Source organism: Salmo salar, chromosome ssa11 (assembly GCF_905237065.1).
Source record: "Salmo salar chromosome ssa11, Ssal_v3.1, whole genome shotgun sequence".
NCBI classification, from domain to species: Eukaryota; Metazoa; Chordata; class Actinopteri; order Salmoniformes; family Salmonidae; genus Salmo; species Salmo salar.
The window spans coordinates 15792505-15810933 of NC_059452.1; the positions used below are offsets into that span (position 1 = coordinate 15792505).

The 18429-nt window shown below is 42.9% G+C and overlaps 1 protein-coding gene across 16 annotated transcripts in view; it reads left to right on the forward strand.

Annotated features, from left to right (window-relative positions):
- The window catches only part of LOC106562151 (tight junction protein ZO-1), a 153859-nt gene that overhangs the window by 51919 nt on the left and 83511 nt on the right, over positions 1 to 18429 (forward strand). Inside the window, exon 1 of one of the 16 annotated variants that reach the window (XM_045689090.1) lies at positions 16398 to 16839. The exons of the other annotated variants lie outside the window; for them this stretch is intronic. Within the exon in view, the coding sequence (XP_045545046.1) occupies positions 16816 to 16839 (24 nt within the window). The 5' untranslated portion in view covers positions 16398 to 16815. Of the gene's footprint in view, positions 1 to 16397; positions 16840 to 18429 lie in introns of those variants that run through there. 16 annotated transcript variants of the gene reach the window in all.

An 18429-nucleotide genomic window follows, 5' to 3' on the forward strand; every position in this document is an offset into this window, starting at 1 on the left:
GGAGCATAGAATTCGTGTCTTTTCTCACGAATTAAGCCACACCAAAACGCACAAAAATGCACGAAATTTGCTGAAATGCATTATGTGCATAAATGCATGAATTGATTGTGAGACTGTGTTGCCATAGGATATGGTAAATATATCCAATGCAAAAAACATTTACATTTAAATGGTATTAATATTAATTTGCATATATTTCCGTTAATTCCCATATATTCCGTTAATTCCCTTATATTTCCGTTAATTCCCACGGAAAGTTTCCACCTCTGAATATTCCCCAAAATGTGCAACCCTATTCACAATTACATAATTTCTTTCAGATCTTATACACTCCTTTGAGCATTTGGCAAAAACAATTAGAAATCACCATACACTTGCAGGCATGTTAATAATGGCCTCAACATTATCCTGCAATAATAAAAAGGCATAGATCAGCTGCCTGTCCTCCTCAATGACCATATGGTCCTTTTTCATGTGTGATGGAAAACCTGAGGTATGATTAGACCTTCTCTGTGGCGTTGCCTCATACCTCATATATCTCAGGCCTCGGAGGTAGTAAAGGCAGTGGGGTGGAGTTAGTGAGTTTATTAGGACCTGCAGAGTTGATCTCATTCTCTCCCTCCTTCTCTCTGTCTGTCACTCATTCTCTCCCTCCCTCTCTCTGTCTGTCACTCATTCTCTCTCTCCCTTGCCCTCTTTCGCCCCCCCCTTTCTCAGTTCTTTGAGGGCTTTTCCTCCAGGGCTAGCTGTGACTCAGTCAGACTGTCTTTAAAAATGTCATTGTCAAGCTGAACTCCAGTGTGTAATCCAATATGACCTACCCTCTAGACTCCTGTACTTGCACATTTTTAGACAGTGAGTAACTGGATGACAGCTGAAATGTTTGCATGCCAGTCGTATGCCATTGCATAATGTTCCCAATAAAGTGTTCTTGGAAATTATGATCTGTTTGGTACACAATGTATGTACTGTTTTTTTTTAACTGGCAAAGGGCACAACCCCTCTGTTTAAGGGAGTTGTCTTTAGAAAAAAATCTGGGATCCCTCAACATTGCTTTCTTTGATTTCACTGAAAGGATTTTCTCAGTTCAGGAAACTTCAAATTGACAAAATGAAGTATCCTTTCATGTAGTGGCTGCCTATCTCTCTCTCTCTCTCTGTGTTGTTTTCTCTCTGTACACAGGACTCAGCTCTGTTTGTGTCATTTCCATGTGTTGTTTAGATGTCACATGGTCCAGCCTGTAGCACTGTTTGACACAACGAGGCCCCAGTTGATAGGTGCAGGCATACTGATGCCGATAACATCTCCATGCAAATTCTGTTTGCTCTAAATGGGAGTGGGGGACATCCGTCTGAATTGTGTCAGAGATGTGACAAAGGCACCAGAGAGACAGAAAGCTATTTTTGTTTTTAATTTGAAGTACTATTGTGTTTTGGAATTATACTTGCACAGTGTTGAGTGTACGTGATTGGCTCCAGTGGTTTTTTTCAAAGGGTGATTGAGTTTCATACTTTCAGAGTCTCATCATGTCTACTTGTGGAAGAGCCGTATGAGCATGTTTGTGTATCTGCACATGTGACGTGAGAACACAGGAACTGTCTATATGCTCTGGCATAGGATACTGTAAAACCCCGGTCAGGCCAGCTCTGACGGCCAGGCCACAGCCCCCATCCCCCTAGACCCCACCCAGAGGTCTGTGGCTTAGAGCTGCTTTCAGGCAAGATCCATTTCTGCTGAGTTCATCAGGCTCGTCCCTTTGAGCACGGAGCCGACGGACAGCCTTGTGGCCCTTTCTCTCTTTTCATGCGACAAATGTGCTAAAACAGCAGTCCGTAATCACTTGGCATTAGGAGCCGTTGTGTGAGGCATTAGCGGTTAGAATTGACCGGTGGGACGTTATAAAAATGAGTCTGACACTGAACACCAAAGCTGATGAGGCTTGATCCTGGCAGTGGAAGGGAGGGGGATTAAACAGAGCGCACTGGGGCTTTAGCAGGGTCCCATCCCATGATGCCTCTGGTCTGCTGCTGTGTCCCTGCTCTCTGACTATCTGACTGTCATGCCAGGACCAGGCAGGCCCACGCCATCCTGACTAGCTCTCTTTTACCTCCCTCTAGTCTCCACAAAGGCTCTTGCCTTATTTTAACAAAGAGCCGTGGCTACATATTTATGAGAGGGACATCTTATGTAATAAGCGAAGGTTGACAATATTACACCCGAATGATGGAGGAGTGTATAGCCTATACTGAACTGTGATAAGAGGATGAGATTTTGTCCCTATAGACCCCATCTCTGGCGATGTAGAAGGCAAATTAACTGTGTTTGAGAGATAATTACCTGTTATCTCTATTTGAACACCTCTGCACATGCTTAGTGGCCCAGACTGGCAGTGTAGACGGGGGGACAGAGGGAGAGCGAGTGAGTGCTCCTCTCCATGTTCACACAAGGGACTCAGGACGGTGGGTCGATGTCAATGAGGGCTGCATTCCAACCATGCTCACTGCAGATTTGATTTGGGTCCCTACGCTGAGTGTTTTCACTCAATTGCTGACGGGGCAGGTCTACACATCAGAACTGGGGTTTAATCATGGCTCTCCTTTGACATTATCAGAGTGTTATCAGCAGAGTTTACTGTGAATCACATTATCCCCCCTCATCCCTTAACCACTAAATCACATGTACTGCCCATCACCTCACAGCCACTTTCAATTGGGAACCTAACTCAATGTAGTTTACTAAACTTCTCTTCCCTCTGCTAGGCATTCAGAACATTTCCACTATGCCCCATTTGTGTTTTACCGTTTATCCTCATGGAGTGTGAATGATCAGTATTTTTCTCTCCTGTCTAAAGCGCTCCTCTTCCTCCCTGTGTGAGTTCTGACCAGTAGCCTCATGGTGTTGGAATGCCCCAGTGACAAGCAGTACCATGAGAGCAAAAACTATACAGTATCACAGAGCAGAGGGCTCCTTAACAGCTTCTACCCATAAGCCATCAGACTGCTGAACATTTAACGAAATGGCTACCTGGACTATTTGCAAGTTTTTTACACAGCTGCTACTTGCTGTTTATTATCTGTTCATAGTCACTTTACCCCTACCTACAGTTGAAGTCGGAAGTTTACATACACCTTAACCAAGTACATTTAAACTCAGTTTTTCACAATTCCTGACATTTAATTCTAGTAAACATGTCCTGTCTTAGGTCAGTTAGGATCACCACTTTATTTTAAGAATGTGAAATGTCAGAATAATAGCACAGAGAATGATTTATTTCAGCTTTTATTTCTTTCATCACATACCCAGTGGGTCAGAAGTTTACATACACTCAATTAGTATTTGGTAGCATTGCATTTAAATTGTTTAACTTGGGTCAAACATTTCGGGTAGCCTTCCACAAGCTTTCCACAATAAGTTGGGTGCATTTTGGCCCATTCCTCCTGACAGAGCTGGTGTACCTGAGTCAGGTTTGTAGACCTCCTTGCTCGCACACGCTTTTTCAGTTCTGCCCACAAATGTTCTATTGGATTGAGTTCAAGGCTTTGTGATGGCCACTCCAATACCTTGACTTTGTTGTCCATAAGCCATTTTGCCACAACTTTGGAAGTATGCTTGGGGTCATTGTCCATTTGGAAGACCCATTTGCGACCAAGCTTTAACTTCCTGACTGATGTCTTGAGATGTTGCTTCAATATATTCACATAATTTTCCTTCATCGTGATGCCATCTATTTTGTGAAGTGCACCAGTCCCTCCTGCAGCAAAGCACCCCCACAACATGATGCTGCCACCCCCGTGCTTCACGGTTGGGATGGTGTTCTTCGACTTGCAAGCCTCCCCCTTTTCCTCCAAACATAACGATGGACATTATGGCCAAACAGTTCTATTTTTGTTTCATCAGACCAGAGGACAATTCTCCAAAAAGTACCATCTTTGTCCCCAAGTGCAGTTGCAAACCGTAGTCTGGCTTTTTTATGGCGGTTTTGGAGCAGTGGCTTCTTCCTTGCTGAACGGCCTTTCAGGTTATGTCGATATAGGACTTGTTTTACTGTGGATATCGATACTTTTGTACCTGTTTCCTCCAGCATCTTCACAGGTCCTTTGCTGTTGCTCTGGGATTGATTTGCACTTTTCGCACCAAAGTACGTTCATCTCTAGGAGACAGAACGCGTCTCCTTCCTGAGCAGTATGACGGCTGCGTGGTCCCATGGTGTTTATACTTGCTTACTATTGTTTGTACAGATGAACATGGTACTTTCAGGCATTTGGAAATTGCTCCCAAGGATGAACCAGACTTGTGGAGGTCTACATTTTTTTTTCTGAGGTCTTGGCTGATTTCTTTTGATTTTCCAATGATGTCAAGCAAAGAAGCACTGAGTTTGAAGGTAGGCCTTGAAATACATCCACAGGTACACCTCCAATTTACTCAAATGATGTCAATTAGACATCATTTTCTGGAATTTCCCAAGCTGTTTAAAGGCACAGTCAACTTAGTGTATGTAAACTTCTGACCCACTGGAATTGTGATACAGTGAATTATAAATGAAATAATCTGTCTGTAAACAATTGTTGGAAAAATGACTTGTGTCATGCACGAAGTAGATGTCCTAACCGACTTGCCAAAACTATAGTTTGTTAACAAGAAATTTGTGGAGTGGTTGAAAAACTAGTTTTAATGACTCCAACCTAAGTGTATGTAAACTTCCGACTTCAACTGTACATGTACGTATTACCTCAATTACCTAGACTAACCTGTACCTCTGCACATTGACTCGGTAAGGGTAACCCCTGTATATAGCCTCGTTATTTTATTGTGTAACTTGTTTTACCTTAGTTTATTTAGTAAATATTTTCTTTACTCTATTTTAATAAAACTGCGTTGTTGGTTAAGGGCTTGTAAGTATGCATTTCACAGTAAGGTCTACATCTGTTGTATTCGGCTCATGTGAGAAATACAATTTAGATTTGATTTGATTTAATGGACTCTACACTCCTCCTGTCTCTCTGTGAAGGGAGGGATCCAATGAGTGTGGCACATACTGTATAACCCACCTCAGCCTCGCCACTCCTCTCCCATTTTCCTCCCTTTTCTTCTCCTCCTCTCCTCTCCTCCTCCTCCTCTTCTCGTCATAGGACAGTGCAACTAACTTCCAACTCAGGGAAAGACAGTGTGACTAACTTCCAGATCTTTCTCCCCCAGTTTTAGATGTTTCACTTACTCGTGAGTGTTTGTGTTTATGCCCGCAACCAGAATTGACTTTTTGAAGCTGTCATTTTTTTATTTCGAAAGAGAGAGAGAGAGAGAGAGAGATCTGTTTGCCGTCTCAGGATACCTACAGTATTGTCCATCTGGTGATATTTTATGATTTAAGGCACTTTAACCACCTGTCAAGAAACACTGGCTGAGATGGTTACTGTGCCATGCTATATTATTGACCCTCAGAGCTCTGTGAATTTTAACAGTGTTTTGATTGCAGACACTGCAGCCTTGGAGTAGAGTGATGTAAAGTGCTGCTTCTGTCCACTGTGTGAATTCAACGTTTTGACTGATGGCTCCATGGAATAGAAACAGTTTCAGGTGTTTTTGTCGGGTGTGCTCATTGATCTGTTCCAGCCGTGACATACAGATAGGGGCCACTGAGGAATGTCCTTGTTTATCCCACTGTATGACCTTGTCCAGTGCACCTACCCCCCATCTCTCTCTTTCCCTCTCTCCCTCCCTCTCTCCCACTGCTTAGGGCCCACCCCTCTGCCGCTCCTCCACTTTCTGAAGTACCGTACACGTGCTGCTCTACAGTATCGACCCCTGGGCTCTCTCTCTCTACAATGAAAAGGTTAGCTACTGAATCCCTCCAGATAAAGGTGAGAGAGCAGGCCCTTGAATTACAATCAGAGTAGAACAGAATTAACTTCCCTGTCCAAGATAAAGGTTTTGTACTGCCTGGTCCCTGTATGTAGTGTGTGTGTGTGTGTGTGTGTGTGTGTGTGTGTGTGTGTGTGTGTGTGTGTGTGTGTGTGTGTGTGTGTGTGTGTGTGTGTGTGTGTGTGCGCGCATACAGTACATATGAGTGTGAATGCACAGTGGAACAGAGAATGGACAGATGCATTTGCTGCAGAGCTAGCAGACAGTAAGAGTTATGGCCTGTGTTCTGAAACAGCTGCAGCTCAATTTTCAGTGAAGACAGTCAGCAGTAGATGTGAAAGTGACATTTGACACGTAATTGACTTGTAATTGAATTGTAGCGAGGACTGAGGATTTAGTTATGTTACGCAGGGTAAAATGTGGATTTCATGCCGCTGTGCGACGGTAATACCATTTTACGTGCACTGTCTCAGGAATTAGTGGCCATTGTGAGTGAAGACGAATGAGCTAAGCACTGGGGGACCACTGGACCTTGACCACATCATTATGTCAATATAGCCATGGCGTGCATGCCTGCATGTGCATGCACGCTTGTTAAGCTCCCTCCCTCAGGAAATACCAGAGGAACACCTTCTTGTGTCCCGTCCTGTTTCCCCCAGCTCCATGCCTATAGCCGCCCTTCCAGGCTAAAACGTACACACACAACACGAAAACACACACATTAGTATAGGCAACACTTCTCATGAAAAGAGAGCTCCTCTTTTGTTTTGTCTTTCACATCACTGCATTACAGGAGACAGCCATAGCGGCAGCCCAGACTTTTTAACTGTTGTTTATGACACCAACTCTTTAGTGCGTCACATTGAACACATTAACCTGTTACAGTAAAGGTAACAGTACAGCCTCTCTCGTCCTGGAGGTCTCTGAGGATGGGGTTCCCTCCCTTCTGCCCCTCTGCCCATGTCAGTGATAATGTGAGGGGAATGTTATTCCAGTGGAGATGTAGTTCACGTCCATTTGCACTGTAACACCTCAGCCTACAGTGGTGTTTACTGATGTCCTAGACTCCCAGCAGCAGTCTGGACGCACCCTCTCTCAGGACAGTGAAAAACAAGCAGCATTTTCCCAGAAGAATCCTCCCAATTACCTTCCAGGAAGAAGCTCTCCTTTTTTCTCCTTTATTTACGAAGGACCTGTCCTGCAGAGAGTATTTACACACTTTGTTGCTGGTAAAGAATAGGTGTTTCCTGCCTCTGCACTCAGCACCCCACGCATAATTTCCACTGATACTGCAGTGCCAGGCAGCTTTGAATGGAGTCTCTGGACATTTAAGGTGCTACTACACAGAGTTGCACATGACATGTGTATGTTTGAGTGTGCTTTTCTCAGACAACCCTCTGATTGGGCTCCACACTGTTGTCATCCACAACAGCAAGTTTTACAGGAAGTCAGTCATTGTCAGCGGACTGGAGCACACCGTGTGCTTTGTTAAACCTTAAGAACAGTAAGGAACGGTCCTCAAATGTCAATAAACACAATTGTGTTTTGTATCCTCTAGAGTTGTCATTGTATAATGTACATTCATTGACTTTGATTTCAGTTAACTTTTTATTGTCCCTGTCTGGTTACATTATTGACATCCGTGTCTGAAAAGAGGGTTATCACAGTATAGAGAAAATGATTTCGCCAAGTGCTTAGTTGTAACGCCCGTCGTTAAAGGTAGACCAATGCGCAGCGTGTGTTGGGTTCATCATATTTTATTTAACGGTGAACCAGCAAAAACCAAAACAATAAACACAACGAACGAAAGGTTTTGCAGGCTACCCCCCAAAGGTGTGGACTCCCGGCCGCAAACCTGAACCTATAGGGGACGGTCCGGGTGGGCATCTATACTTGGCGGCGGCTCTGGTTCGGGGCGTAGCCCCCACACCGCCCACTGATTCCCCCCCCCGCTTCTGTGTCGCCGGATGAACCAGACCGTGGATCAGCGCCGGAGGCACGGAACTGCCGACCGCCGCTGACGACTCGGGGCTGCGGAGTGTCGCTGGAGGCTCCGGACTGGAGAGCGTCGCTGGAGGCTCCGGACTGGAGAGCGTCGCTGGAGGCTCCGGACTGGAGAGCGTCGCTGAAGGCTCCGGACTGGAGAGCGTCGCTGGAGGCTCCGGACTGGAGAGCGTCTCTGTAGGTTCCGGACTGGAGAGCGTCACTGCAGGCTCCATGCCATGGATCATCACTACTGGTTCCGCGCCATGGATCATCACTGGAGGCTTTGTACCATGGATCATCACTGGAGGCTTCGGGCCATGGATCATCACTGGAGGCTCCGGGCCATGGATTATCACTGGAGGCTTCGTGCCATGGATTATCACTGGAGGCTCCGGGCCATGGATCATCACTGGAGGCTTCTTGCCATGGATCATCACTGGAGGCTCCGGGCCATGGATTATCACTGGAGGCTTCGTGCCATGGACTATCATTGGAGGCTCCGGGCCATGGATCATCACTGGAGGCTTCGTGCCATGGATTATCACTGGAGGCTTTGTGCCATGGATCATCCTTGGAGGCTTCCTACGGGGAGCTGGAACCGGTCTCACCAGACTGGGGAGACGCACAGGAGACTGGGCGCGCAGAGCAGGCACAGGGCACACTGGGCCGTGGAGGCGCACCGGAGGTCTGAAGCTCAGGGCTGGCACACCCCGTCCTGGCTGGATGGTCACTGTAGCCCAGCAAGGACGGGGCGCTGGTACAGGACGGACTGTGCTGCACTGGTGAGTGGGGGGTACCGTGCGTAGAGCAGGCGCAGGATAACCTGGGCCGTAGAGACGCACTGGAGACCAGATACGCTGAGCCGGCGCACTTTTTCCTGGCTGACGGCCAACTCTAGCACGGCAACGGTGAGGAGCTTGTAGCGAGCGCACCGGGCTGTGAGTGTGCATGGGCGACACAGTGCGCATCACCGCATACCACGGTGCTTGTTCAGTCACTCGCTCCCCACGGTAAGCCCGGGGAGTTGGCTCAGGTCTTAAAACCGCCTTAGCCAATCTACCCGTGTGCCCCCCCACAAACATTTTTTTTGCCGCTGCCTCTCGGGCCTCCGTTGTTGCCTTGCCTGTTGATCTCGTTGCTGTACCTCCCTCGCTGCTTCCCCCTGTTCCCATGGGAGGCGATCCCTTCCGGCCTGGATCTCCTCCCACGTCCAGGATTCTTTGCCATCCAGGATGTCCTCCCATGTCCAGTCCATCGGCCCACGCTGCTTGGTCCTTTGGTGGTGGGATCTTCTGTAACGCCCGTCGTTAAAGGTAGACCAAGGCACAGCGTGTGTTGGGTTCATCATATTTTATTTAACGGTGAACCAGCAAAAACAAAACAATGACCAACACAACGAACAAACCGTTTTGCAGGCTACTCACAGCAATACAAAAACAAGATCCCACAAACACAGGTGGAAAAAGGCTGCCTAAGTATAGTTCCTAATCAGAGACAACGATAGACAGCTGCCTCTGGTTAGGAACCATACTCGGCCCAACACAAAGAAATACAAAACATAGAATGCCCACCCCACACCCTGACCTAACCACATAGAGAAACAAACCCTCTCTCTCAGGTCAGGGTGTGACATTAGTATGAAACATTTCTGCACAGTATGTACCATTGCTTCACAATTTGGAGGAAAACAAATGTAGAACTGCAGGAATTGTGATGAGCATGTTATATTTACCGTAATAAATATATAAAGATGCTAAAAACAAAACATTCTATTAATGTAATTTAGAAATGTCTCAACAATGAGGCAAAGGTCACATTGCTTCTCGTGAAGTATTTACTGCCTCGTAAATTCAGTAAAATGCACTCTGGGATCTTCAGAGCATTGTTTTCAATTTCACTCTCTCATTGTAACGCAAACAATGGGATCACGTCATCAACTCTAAATAGCACAGCTAACTTGGGAAGAAACCACATTTAGATACGGCACTCACTTAGTTTCAAACTCATTAAAGTATTTTTTTCCTCTCTCCGGAATGTATAATTCATCTCGCATAGAAATAGAATCTTTTGAGTATAACGATAAGGCTAATTTGAATTGAAGGTTACCTCCTCTAGCCACTCCCAGTTGCGTTGCTGGGGAGGTTATTAGTGAGTATGCTCCAGCCATAGTGGGTTAAAGTGCTTGTGCAGCTGAGTGGAGGGATGCCAGCCAGCCCTGCTGCTGCCTCCAGCCTGTTGTTTGGCTAAATGTGCTCTGCTAACCATGTCAATTGAGAAAGGGAAAAGAGAGGAAGTTTTTTAGATGAATGATCACTATAGCAATTTGTATTTCTGCTCCATAAGATGAAAGCGGCCAAATGGTTTACTATCAGTAATTACTATGGTGATTCACTCGCAATGTAAAAGCTTAATATATCCTCGTCAGAACTCAGTGTTCTTCTCAGAATATTGAGAGGCACTGTAAACTGCATTATTGGAATCTATTTGAGTTTAATCTTTACATTTTTTCTGTCTTTTAATCAAGTTAGATGTCAGATGTTCATAGTATTGAAGTATGAATCACATCACAACAATGATCCCCTTAAACATTTTACATTTACATTTTAGTCATTTAGCAGACGCTCTTATCCAGAGCGACTTACAGTAGTGAATGCATACATTTCATACAATTTCATACATTTTTTTTTTTCTGTGCTGGCCCCCCGTGGGAATCGAACCCACAACCCTGGTGTTGCAAACACCATGCTCTACCAACTGAGCTACAGGGAAGGCTATATACAATATACATTTTTAACAACAATGATCCCCTTAAACAATATACATTTTTAACAACAATGTAATTGCAGAACTCAGTATTGCACAAATCCTATCACATAGTTATTAGAATGGAAGCAGAAGCAAATTAGATAGCTGCAATAGGGAGAGTGGGATGGAAATAAGCCCACGAATAGACAATAATGGACTGACTGCCCTGCACTGGACTGATAACGTTTAATATGATAATGACTTAATATACTGTACTTTAGGCCTATTATTTACTCTATTCATTTCAATTTGGAATTCCATAAAAATATATTTGGGCAGCAATGAAGTTCACACCTCATAATACTTCAGAACTTTTCCCAATGACCATTTATTACAGTTTCTTTAGAATGGAAATGTTGTTGAAGGCAGTGCATTTTCCACCATGTCTTTCATGTGATGAAAGCATGTAGCCTTGAAGAATGATACTAAATGGGTTGTGTGAACCAGAAGAGACTGAATAATTGAGGCCATGACCATGGAGTTGACCTACTAATAACAAATAGCTATGGGGTGACACACAATTACCACGTTTTGTTAAGTTACGCTGTGTCTGGTAACGTTTACACCTGTATAAACCCCTGTCTTTATTTCCTAGTGTCCCAGCACTCCAGTCCCACTGATCAAATTGAGTGAGGCCAGAGAGAGTTGGCTGTTCAAACACAGACTAAACACTTCCCCCATCCACAAAGCCCTCCACTGCATTCCTGCACAACGCCATGCCATAAACAATGACTTGATGATGTTGCTGCCAATATAATTGATTGATGGAATGCCCATGCAATTACTTGGAGGAGAGATGTAACAAGAACACATTGACAGGTTTAATGGAACGACAGGTCTAGAGGCACTTAGGGATGGAGGCATAAGTTATAAGTACAGTAGGAAAAAGCCTCTCTCCTTCTCTCAACCTTTCTCACACCTTATGAAAGCCTTTTCTGTTGACTCCTTGACAATGCGATGAAAGCGAGAGCTGAAACCAAGATACGTTGCTGTTCTACTGTTGGTGTCATATGAGACAAATCTTGCCAGAATGATCCTCAATTTCTCGATGGGATTTGAGGAATTTGTTTAACGATCACAAATTAGAAGCCAGCTATTGTGACTCACAACACAGTGCTATATGGAAAGATGTCAAGGCTGCCGTTCAAGGTCGCCCAATCCAGTCTGTAGCCGCGGATAAAAACACATTTGGGACATTAACAGGGATACTTAACCCTAAATCCTCATTTACACTAGACCTCTGGTTTTGGATGGTGAAACAACGCAAGCTGGAAAAGGAAATCTGAACGTTGAAATGGTTTACATTTGATCCAAAATTTAAACCAGGTATCTACAGTATGATAAAAAAAATTTAAGGACTGTAGAGGATGGAGAATTTAAGAGAAATATCGTATGGAAAACTAAGATTTCTTCAGATACTTACAGTTAAGGGACTATTTTGAAAAAGACATACAAATTACAGAACCTTCTTCAATACCAAATGTGACTATCCATGTGACTCGAAATGCATATAAACAAGCAATGTCCAGGACAATCTCTTCACTCTGTCATGGCCTGATAGCCTCTAGAAAAGAGTCAACTCTTTATATTAAAGCAAAATGGGAAAAGGACCTGAATATAGACATCTCAGATGAAGACTGGGACAATATATGCAGTACTCAACATACTTCTACAACTTAAGAACATGGAGAGAGTTTTTTGGGGAAAATGACCCATTTTTTTTTATCACTCCTAGAATCACAAGTCAACAGCTAGCTATACAACAGCCATGTCAACCACACCCATGTTTCTGGGGAATGTCAGAATATGTAATTGTTTTGGGGATAATGTATGTTTGCTGTTAAAAGATGTCCTAGGATATGAAGTCCCTAGAACTTGCCCTGTAATGTTCCAGAAAGTGTGATGGGCAGGGACAGATACCTGATAAAAGTTAACCTGCTGCAAGTAAAAAAGCCATTACCAAGAACTGGTATAAAGTAGAAGCCCCAAAATGTGAAGAATAGCAAAGTATAATCCAAGATTTTGTTAATATGGAAAGCTTGACATATGCCTTAAGACTCCAAAAGCCTGTATTCAATAATAACTGTGAGAAATGGATATCATTCACATACTAGGAAGACTTGATTAACTAATATCTTGTTAACAATACAATATCACAATTTTATATATTATTCTGTACCTATTGGATGGCGACTTCTGTTTGCTTTTATTTATTCTTTAGTTTCATTGTTTCTGTTTTTGCTGTATTGTTTTGAAAAAGACTGATAAAATCCAAGTATAAAAAAGAAAGGCCAGCTATGGACAACCCTTTTCTTTGACCTTCATTTAATAGCTAGTTTTTTCTTGAAGGGGACATTTCACATGGTAAGCTCCAATCGATCGGTAGGTTTTCAAATGCATATAAAACAATGTTAAATGTAGGCTAGATGCAGATTAAACCAATCATTTGAGGAGAAATGCTGTAGGCACAGAAAATATATATTATTTTCTCAAGCTTCAGTTTGGCTATTCTCCATTGGAAAGTACAAGTGGGTCTTTGTCCTTGTGTGCCCTAGTAGGCAACTGGGTCTTTGTCTTAGTGTGCCCCGCTGGATATTGTCCAGTAACAATTACTAAAGGAACACCTTGCTGCTGGTTTGACTCCACTCCTCCAGGCCCTGACCTTCAGAGGGTTCTCATTAACAGTAGAAACAGAACACAGTACCCTGCTAGAGCCGTAACCAAGGCAAGCATTTCCAGAGTCAATAGAGCCAAGGGAAGATAAGACAGACGATCAATTGGATCTTAATTCAGCCCAGATGAAGATGGACGGACAGTGAAACAGGACCCTGACTTCCTCCTCCCTGTACTGACTCAACTATCATGGTGTTATTAGAATGGGATTACTTTCCCTCTCTTTTCCCTCAATTTTTTTCTCTGCTTTTCTTACTTTGTGAGTTTGGGGAAGATATGCTCCTACATAATCATGAATGACATTTTGGCGTCATTCTAGACTGTGTGTGGTATTACATTGACTTTTTGTGTCTCCCAAGTAATAATCAACTATTCTCCCCTTTCCCCCAGAATATATAGTATAATATGTCTACAGATAACAGTAAGAAATAAGAGTAGCCTATACCCCAAGTCTGATTATACTGTCCTCATTACCTGGTTGTATTTGAGAAAAGAATACACATTTGTGAAATTACATATCTGAGTGGGTTGGCATGTAGGCTACTTTTTATTGAAGAACTTCAAGGGCAAAAATGTGGAAAGAAAACAATTGTGGACTTATCAAAGACGGCTGTTGTTGGCAGGAACTGGCCTCTAGATCTTGACCTCTTCCTCAGATTGGTTGTTCTAACAGGCAGAGAGGTGTTATAGCTCGGCCTGTGTTTATTGTTCTCCCTTTCACTCTCATCCCCCTTTTCTAAAGCTGAGATAGAAGGGCTATACTACACCTACAACAATGGCTTTTCTAAAGCTGAGAAAGTACTATGCCAGTGTTACACCTACAACAATGGTGTTGTGGGTCTATTTTCATGTATTATCCAGTTAAGACACACAGTGCAGTTCAGAGTGTGTGCTTCATGTTATTTCACTACACATTAGAGTTTTCTGCTCTGGGGATGCTGGGGCAGGCGAGCATAACTCTGTGAAGCGTTCTCCTCACTAACGTGTGCCTGTTTTGTGTCTGTGTGTTCCGGCCTATTCTGTGGCAGAGTGTTTTCCATGTGCCTGCTCTTCCATGAGAAGGCAGCACCTGAGCTCCAGAGCAGTTGTGTGATTTTCTGCTCTGGGTACTGGGGGGGCAGCCATGCAGGACAAAGCTGCCTTTGATTACGTTTTAGTGTCACAAATGCCCCTCTTTTCTCCATCAGGAGATACTGCAGGTCTGTATTTGTCTCTAAAGCAGGCAGTAGTACTCTTCTCTCTGTTTCTTTGGGTTACAGCGTTTGGGGTGGATCGATTCAAATGTTCTAGCTCCAGCTTGTTTACTTTTAGAACAGCAAATTAGCCTGGTTACTTGAGAGAGATAGAATGCTGAACATTCTGATATCTTCCCTGGTGGATGCAGGACGAAGTTACCGTTACAGGAGGACAGAGCGGCTGGCATCTATACTAGTATGTGGTCATTCATTCATATTGCAGATATAACAAACATGCTTTAAAAAAATACTGATACAAATGTAGATTAATTGTTCTTTTGATGTTTTAATTTTGTGTCCAACCTCATATTAGATAGATTAGATTGTTAGATACTGACAAATACAGTTAATATATAGTAATTTGAGAGTGCATTAGTAGTTGTAGGTTGAATGTTATATTTAAGCAATAAGACACGAGGAGGTGTGGTATATGGCCAAAATACCATGGCTGAGAGCTGTCCGCACGATGCATCAAGCCCTGTCTGTCAAACTGCTTTAGGTTTTTGCTTTGTAGGATTTGGTCTGGTGGCAAATTAACCCAAGACCATCTATACCTACAGGGCACCTCTGGCCTGCGCCAGCTGTACATGTAAGAAATGTCAGGACCAGTGTGTGAACGTGATTTCCTGGTTTGTCAAAATGGCTGCTTGGGATGGAAATAGAGAAGCTCTGTGCGCTCAGAGCAAAGTGGTTACTTAGATGAACATTTTTTTATTTTTTTATTTTTTATTTCACCTTTATTTAACCAGGTAGGCTAGTTGAGAACAAGTTCTCATTTACAACTGCGACCTGGCCAAGATAAAGCAGTGCGACACAAACAACAACACAGAGTTACACATGGGATAAACAAACATACAGTCAATAACACAATAGAAAAAGTCTATATACGTATATGTAGTCATCGTTGTTCTTTTTTTATTATGTCACAGGCTGAAGCTTCTTCTGATTTCTTTACAAGTAAGGTATGAACTGATTTATTTTACATTGAGAGATATAGCCAGCCTACAGTGTGTTGTTTACTTTGAAACAATGCAAGCTGAGCTCTGAGGTTCAGTGCATCCTGTGGGTTGGTTCCGGAAAGCCATAGGAAGTATTCTGAATGACAGCTATGGCCCGCTTGGTTTCCTGTGTGGTTGGTTATCAACCACACAAAAACCCAACTTAAAGTCATTGACTGGATTTTCAGTTGAAAGTTGACCAGAAACATTTTTCTTTGGTTTATGACTTTTACTTATGAAACTGTAGACTGTGTCCGAGACTTGTCTGGCATGCGACCAACTAGTGTGGTTGCAAAGTCACAAAATAATATAAAATTGTGTTTTCAGACATATTACAAGTTATTAAGTCCTATTGCAAGATATTTTTTGCAAGAATAGTTATCCATTTATGTCTCAAAAATCGTATAAATCAATGTATTTTTACTTTATCTGGAAATGTTAGGTGACCCAGGTGTTTTAGGAGTTTACAAGTACTGTGCTTCAATATAGTAAATAAACACTGCAGGCCTGTCAGTCACCCAGTAAAAGTGAACATTCAGCAGCATCACATCAGCGAAATCCCTCTCCTCTCTTCACAATTGTCCATGGTTCGCATAGTTCATTATCAAGGAAAATTGTGATATCCATTTTTTTCGTTGTTGCATAAGATTAGTTTATACGGGTAAATTAATATATAAATATAACGTATACGTTTGACCTGAATGTCCGACATACATGCATAATCATAATATTTTGTTTAGAATAAGTATATTTCGTTCATTGGCAATGCCCTGGTTTCCATCCAGTACCATCACCCCTACAGAGGTGCAATGGACTCTTCCAGTCAGACATGTCACGATCGTTGGTTGGAGAGGAGAGAATCGAGCAGGGAGAGGCATACAAAGCCTGCCATTGCAGTTTTACTGCTTTGGATTTGCGGACGAAGTGATATCTACATTTTCTTCAAACGTTTCAGTCAACATTCTTAAGAGAAAATACATTAAGGCAACGTATTTGAGTTGACTATTTTAAACGGAGTCATTTCAGATGTATAGGCATATAGGGTAAAGTTACGTTTAAGGCAAACTACTAAAGATAATGAACTTTGGACTTTTCACACACACATTTGGGTCATGTTTCACGACGTCCTGAAATAATAAAATATTATTGCCCGGCGTGGCGGCACCTGGGAGAAATTCAGAAGAAGGAATTTTGCGCCTTGGTTGAAGTGATAATACTAACACTAACTTGCTACTTTGGGAGCGGAGCAAGCAAGTAAAATGTCTGCCAAAACAGCTTCTAAGGTAGGATACCCGACGGAACTACAGAAAAAAAAGTTATGAAGTATATTTTATTTTACGTATAGTTTGTGTCTCAGTCAATGTTGTCAGTGTTTGATGAGGTCGACATGATCGAACGTTACCTCAAGTTTATTTATGTTAGGTGAATGTCATTCAGCATTTTATAATGATTTGAAAAGAAGCAAAACAGAATGGGTACACTAAACAGATGGCTCACTAAACTGACAACTTGTATGCATATTATTGTCGGGGGTGCCCCAATAAAACACCTGTTGATCATCTACATATGCAGGGGAGGTTCTGGGGGGGGGGGGCAGTGCCCCTGTAACAACAATTTTGGACCCCCTTGTGGCCCCCCTAAATGTGGAGTATGAAATAATTTTTACATAACTCATTTTTGCTATCGTTCTTTTTTTACATCCGTTATTAGACAGTGGCAACGCGGAACACTAATGATTATGAACATGGTATTTTGCCTGCTAATGCCTGCAATGCAGTGAAGAAAACGATATGACAACAATAACGTCTAATGTAACTGGCCCCTCTAACAGTACAATTGGCCCCCCCAGTTGAAATGGTCTAGAACCGCCACTGTACATATGGGGACTGCATACCATTTCTTCAATGCTGATGGTTAGTTACAATTTTGAGTTTGTCTTAGCAGTGAAAACAGTTACTGTGGCAAACGTTATTTGAATGGACGATATCATAATAATGCCTTGCAACACTGTAATGGTGTTGCAAGGCATTATGAAAACAATCAAAACCGGTGTAAAATAATATCCAGTGTTAATCAATTATATCATAGTCTTGATACAATGACACGATTGTTCATTAGAACCAATAGTAAACTACAGCCCGTAGTTTTATCTCGGCGTCATTCACCGGGCAATCATGTTTGTTTACTGGGCCTATGCAGATTTTCGTGTGAATGGGGTCAAGTTAGACACGTCTCAATTGTACATGCTATTGCTCCACACACACTGCGTAGGGTCGAGATAGGCTATGCCCCAGTCTAGTCAGTCAAAGCCATGTGGATTCAAATACGTTATGTATCAGTTCTAGTGGTTTGGGTTGTTTCAACCGTGTTTGACCAGGTGAATGCTGGCAGCAACACATTTTGGGAGTGGTTGTAAATAGGTTAATCCACAAATTACAACAATACCAATGTTTTCAAGTGTGCCAATCGTTTCCTCTGTCGCACAGAGTTGTCTGACAACCTAGGAATGTGTCATGTAGTTTCACACTAATGAAATTCAGGTTTGGTCTGTTTTTCCAGTTCAGGTGGAACCATCTCAGGTGATGTAATGCAGGTTTGTGGTGTGTCACACTACAACATACTTTAGATATTTAAACTGGGTTGTCCATTGAAATAAAGTAAGTGCAAGTGACAACTGAAGTGTAACGTTCTGTTTGCTGGATGATGCTTGGTGTGTAAAGAAGGCTATCATCTGTTTTATATAGAATGTGTTGCTACCAGCATGTGTTCACTGGGAAATAAGCCTTCTGGTTCATTTGGCTGTCACTCTCTGGCCCACTTGTTCAATCTGAATACATCACCTCTGCTTGGACTATTACGTTTTCATTATAGGA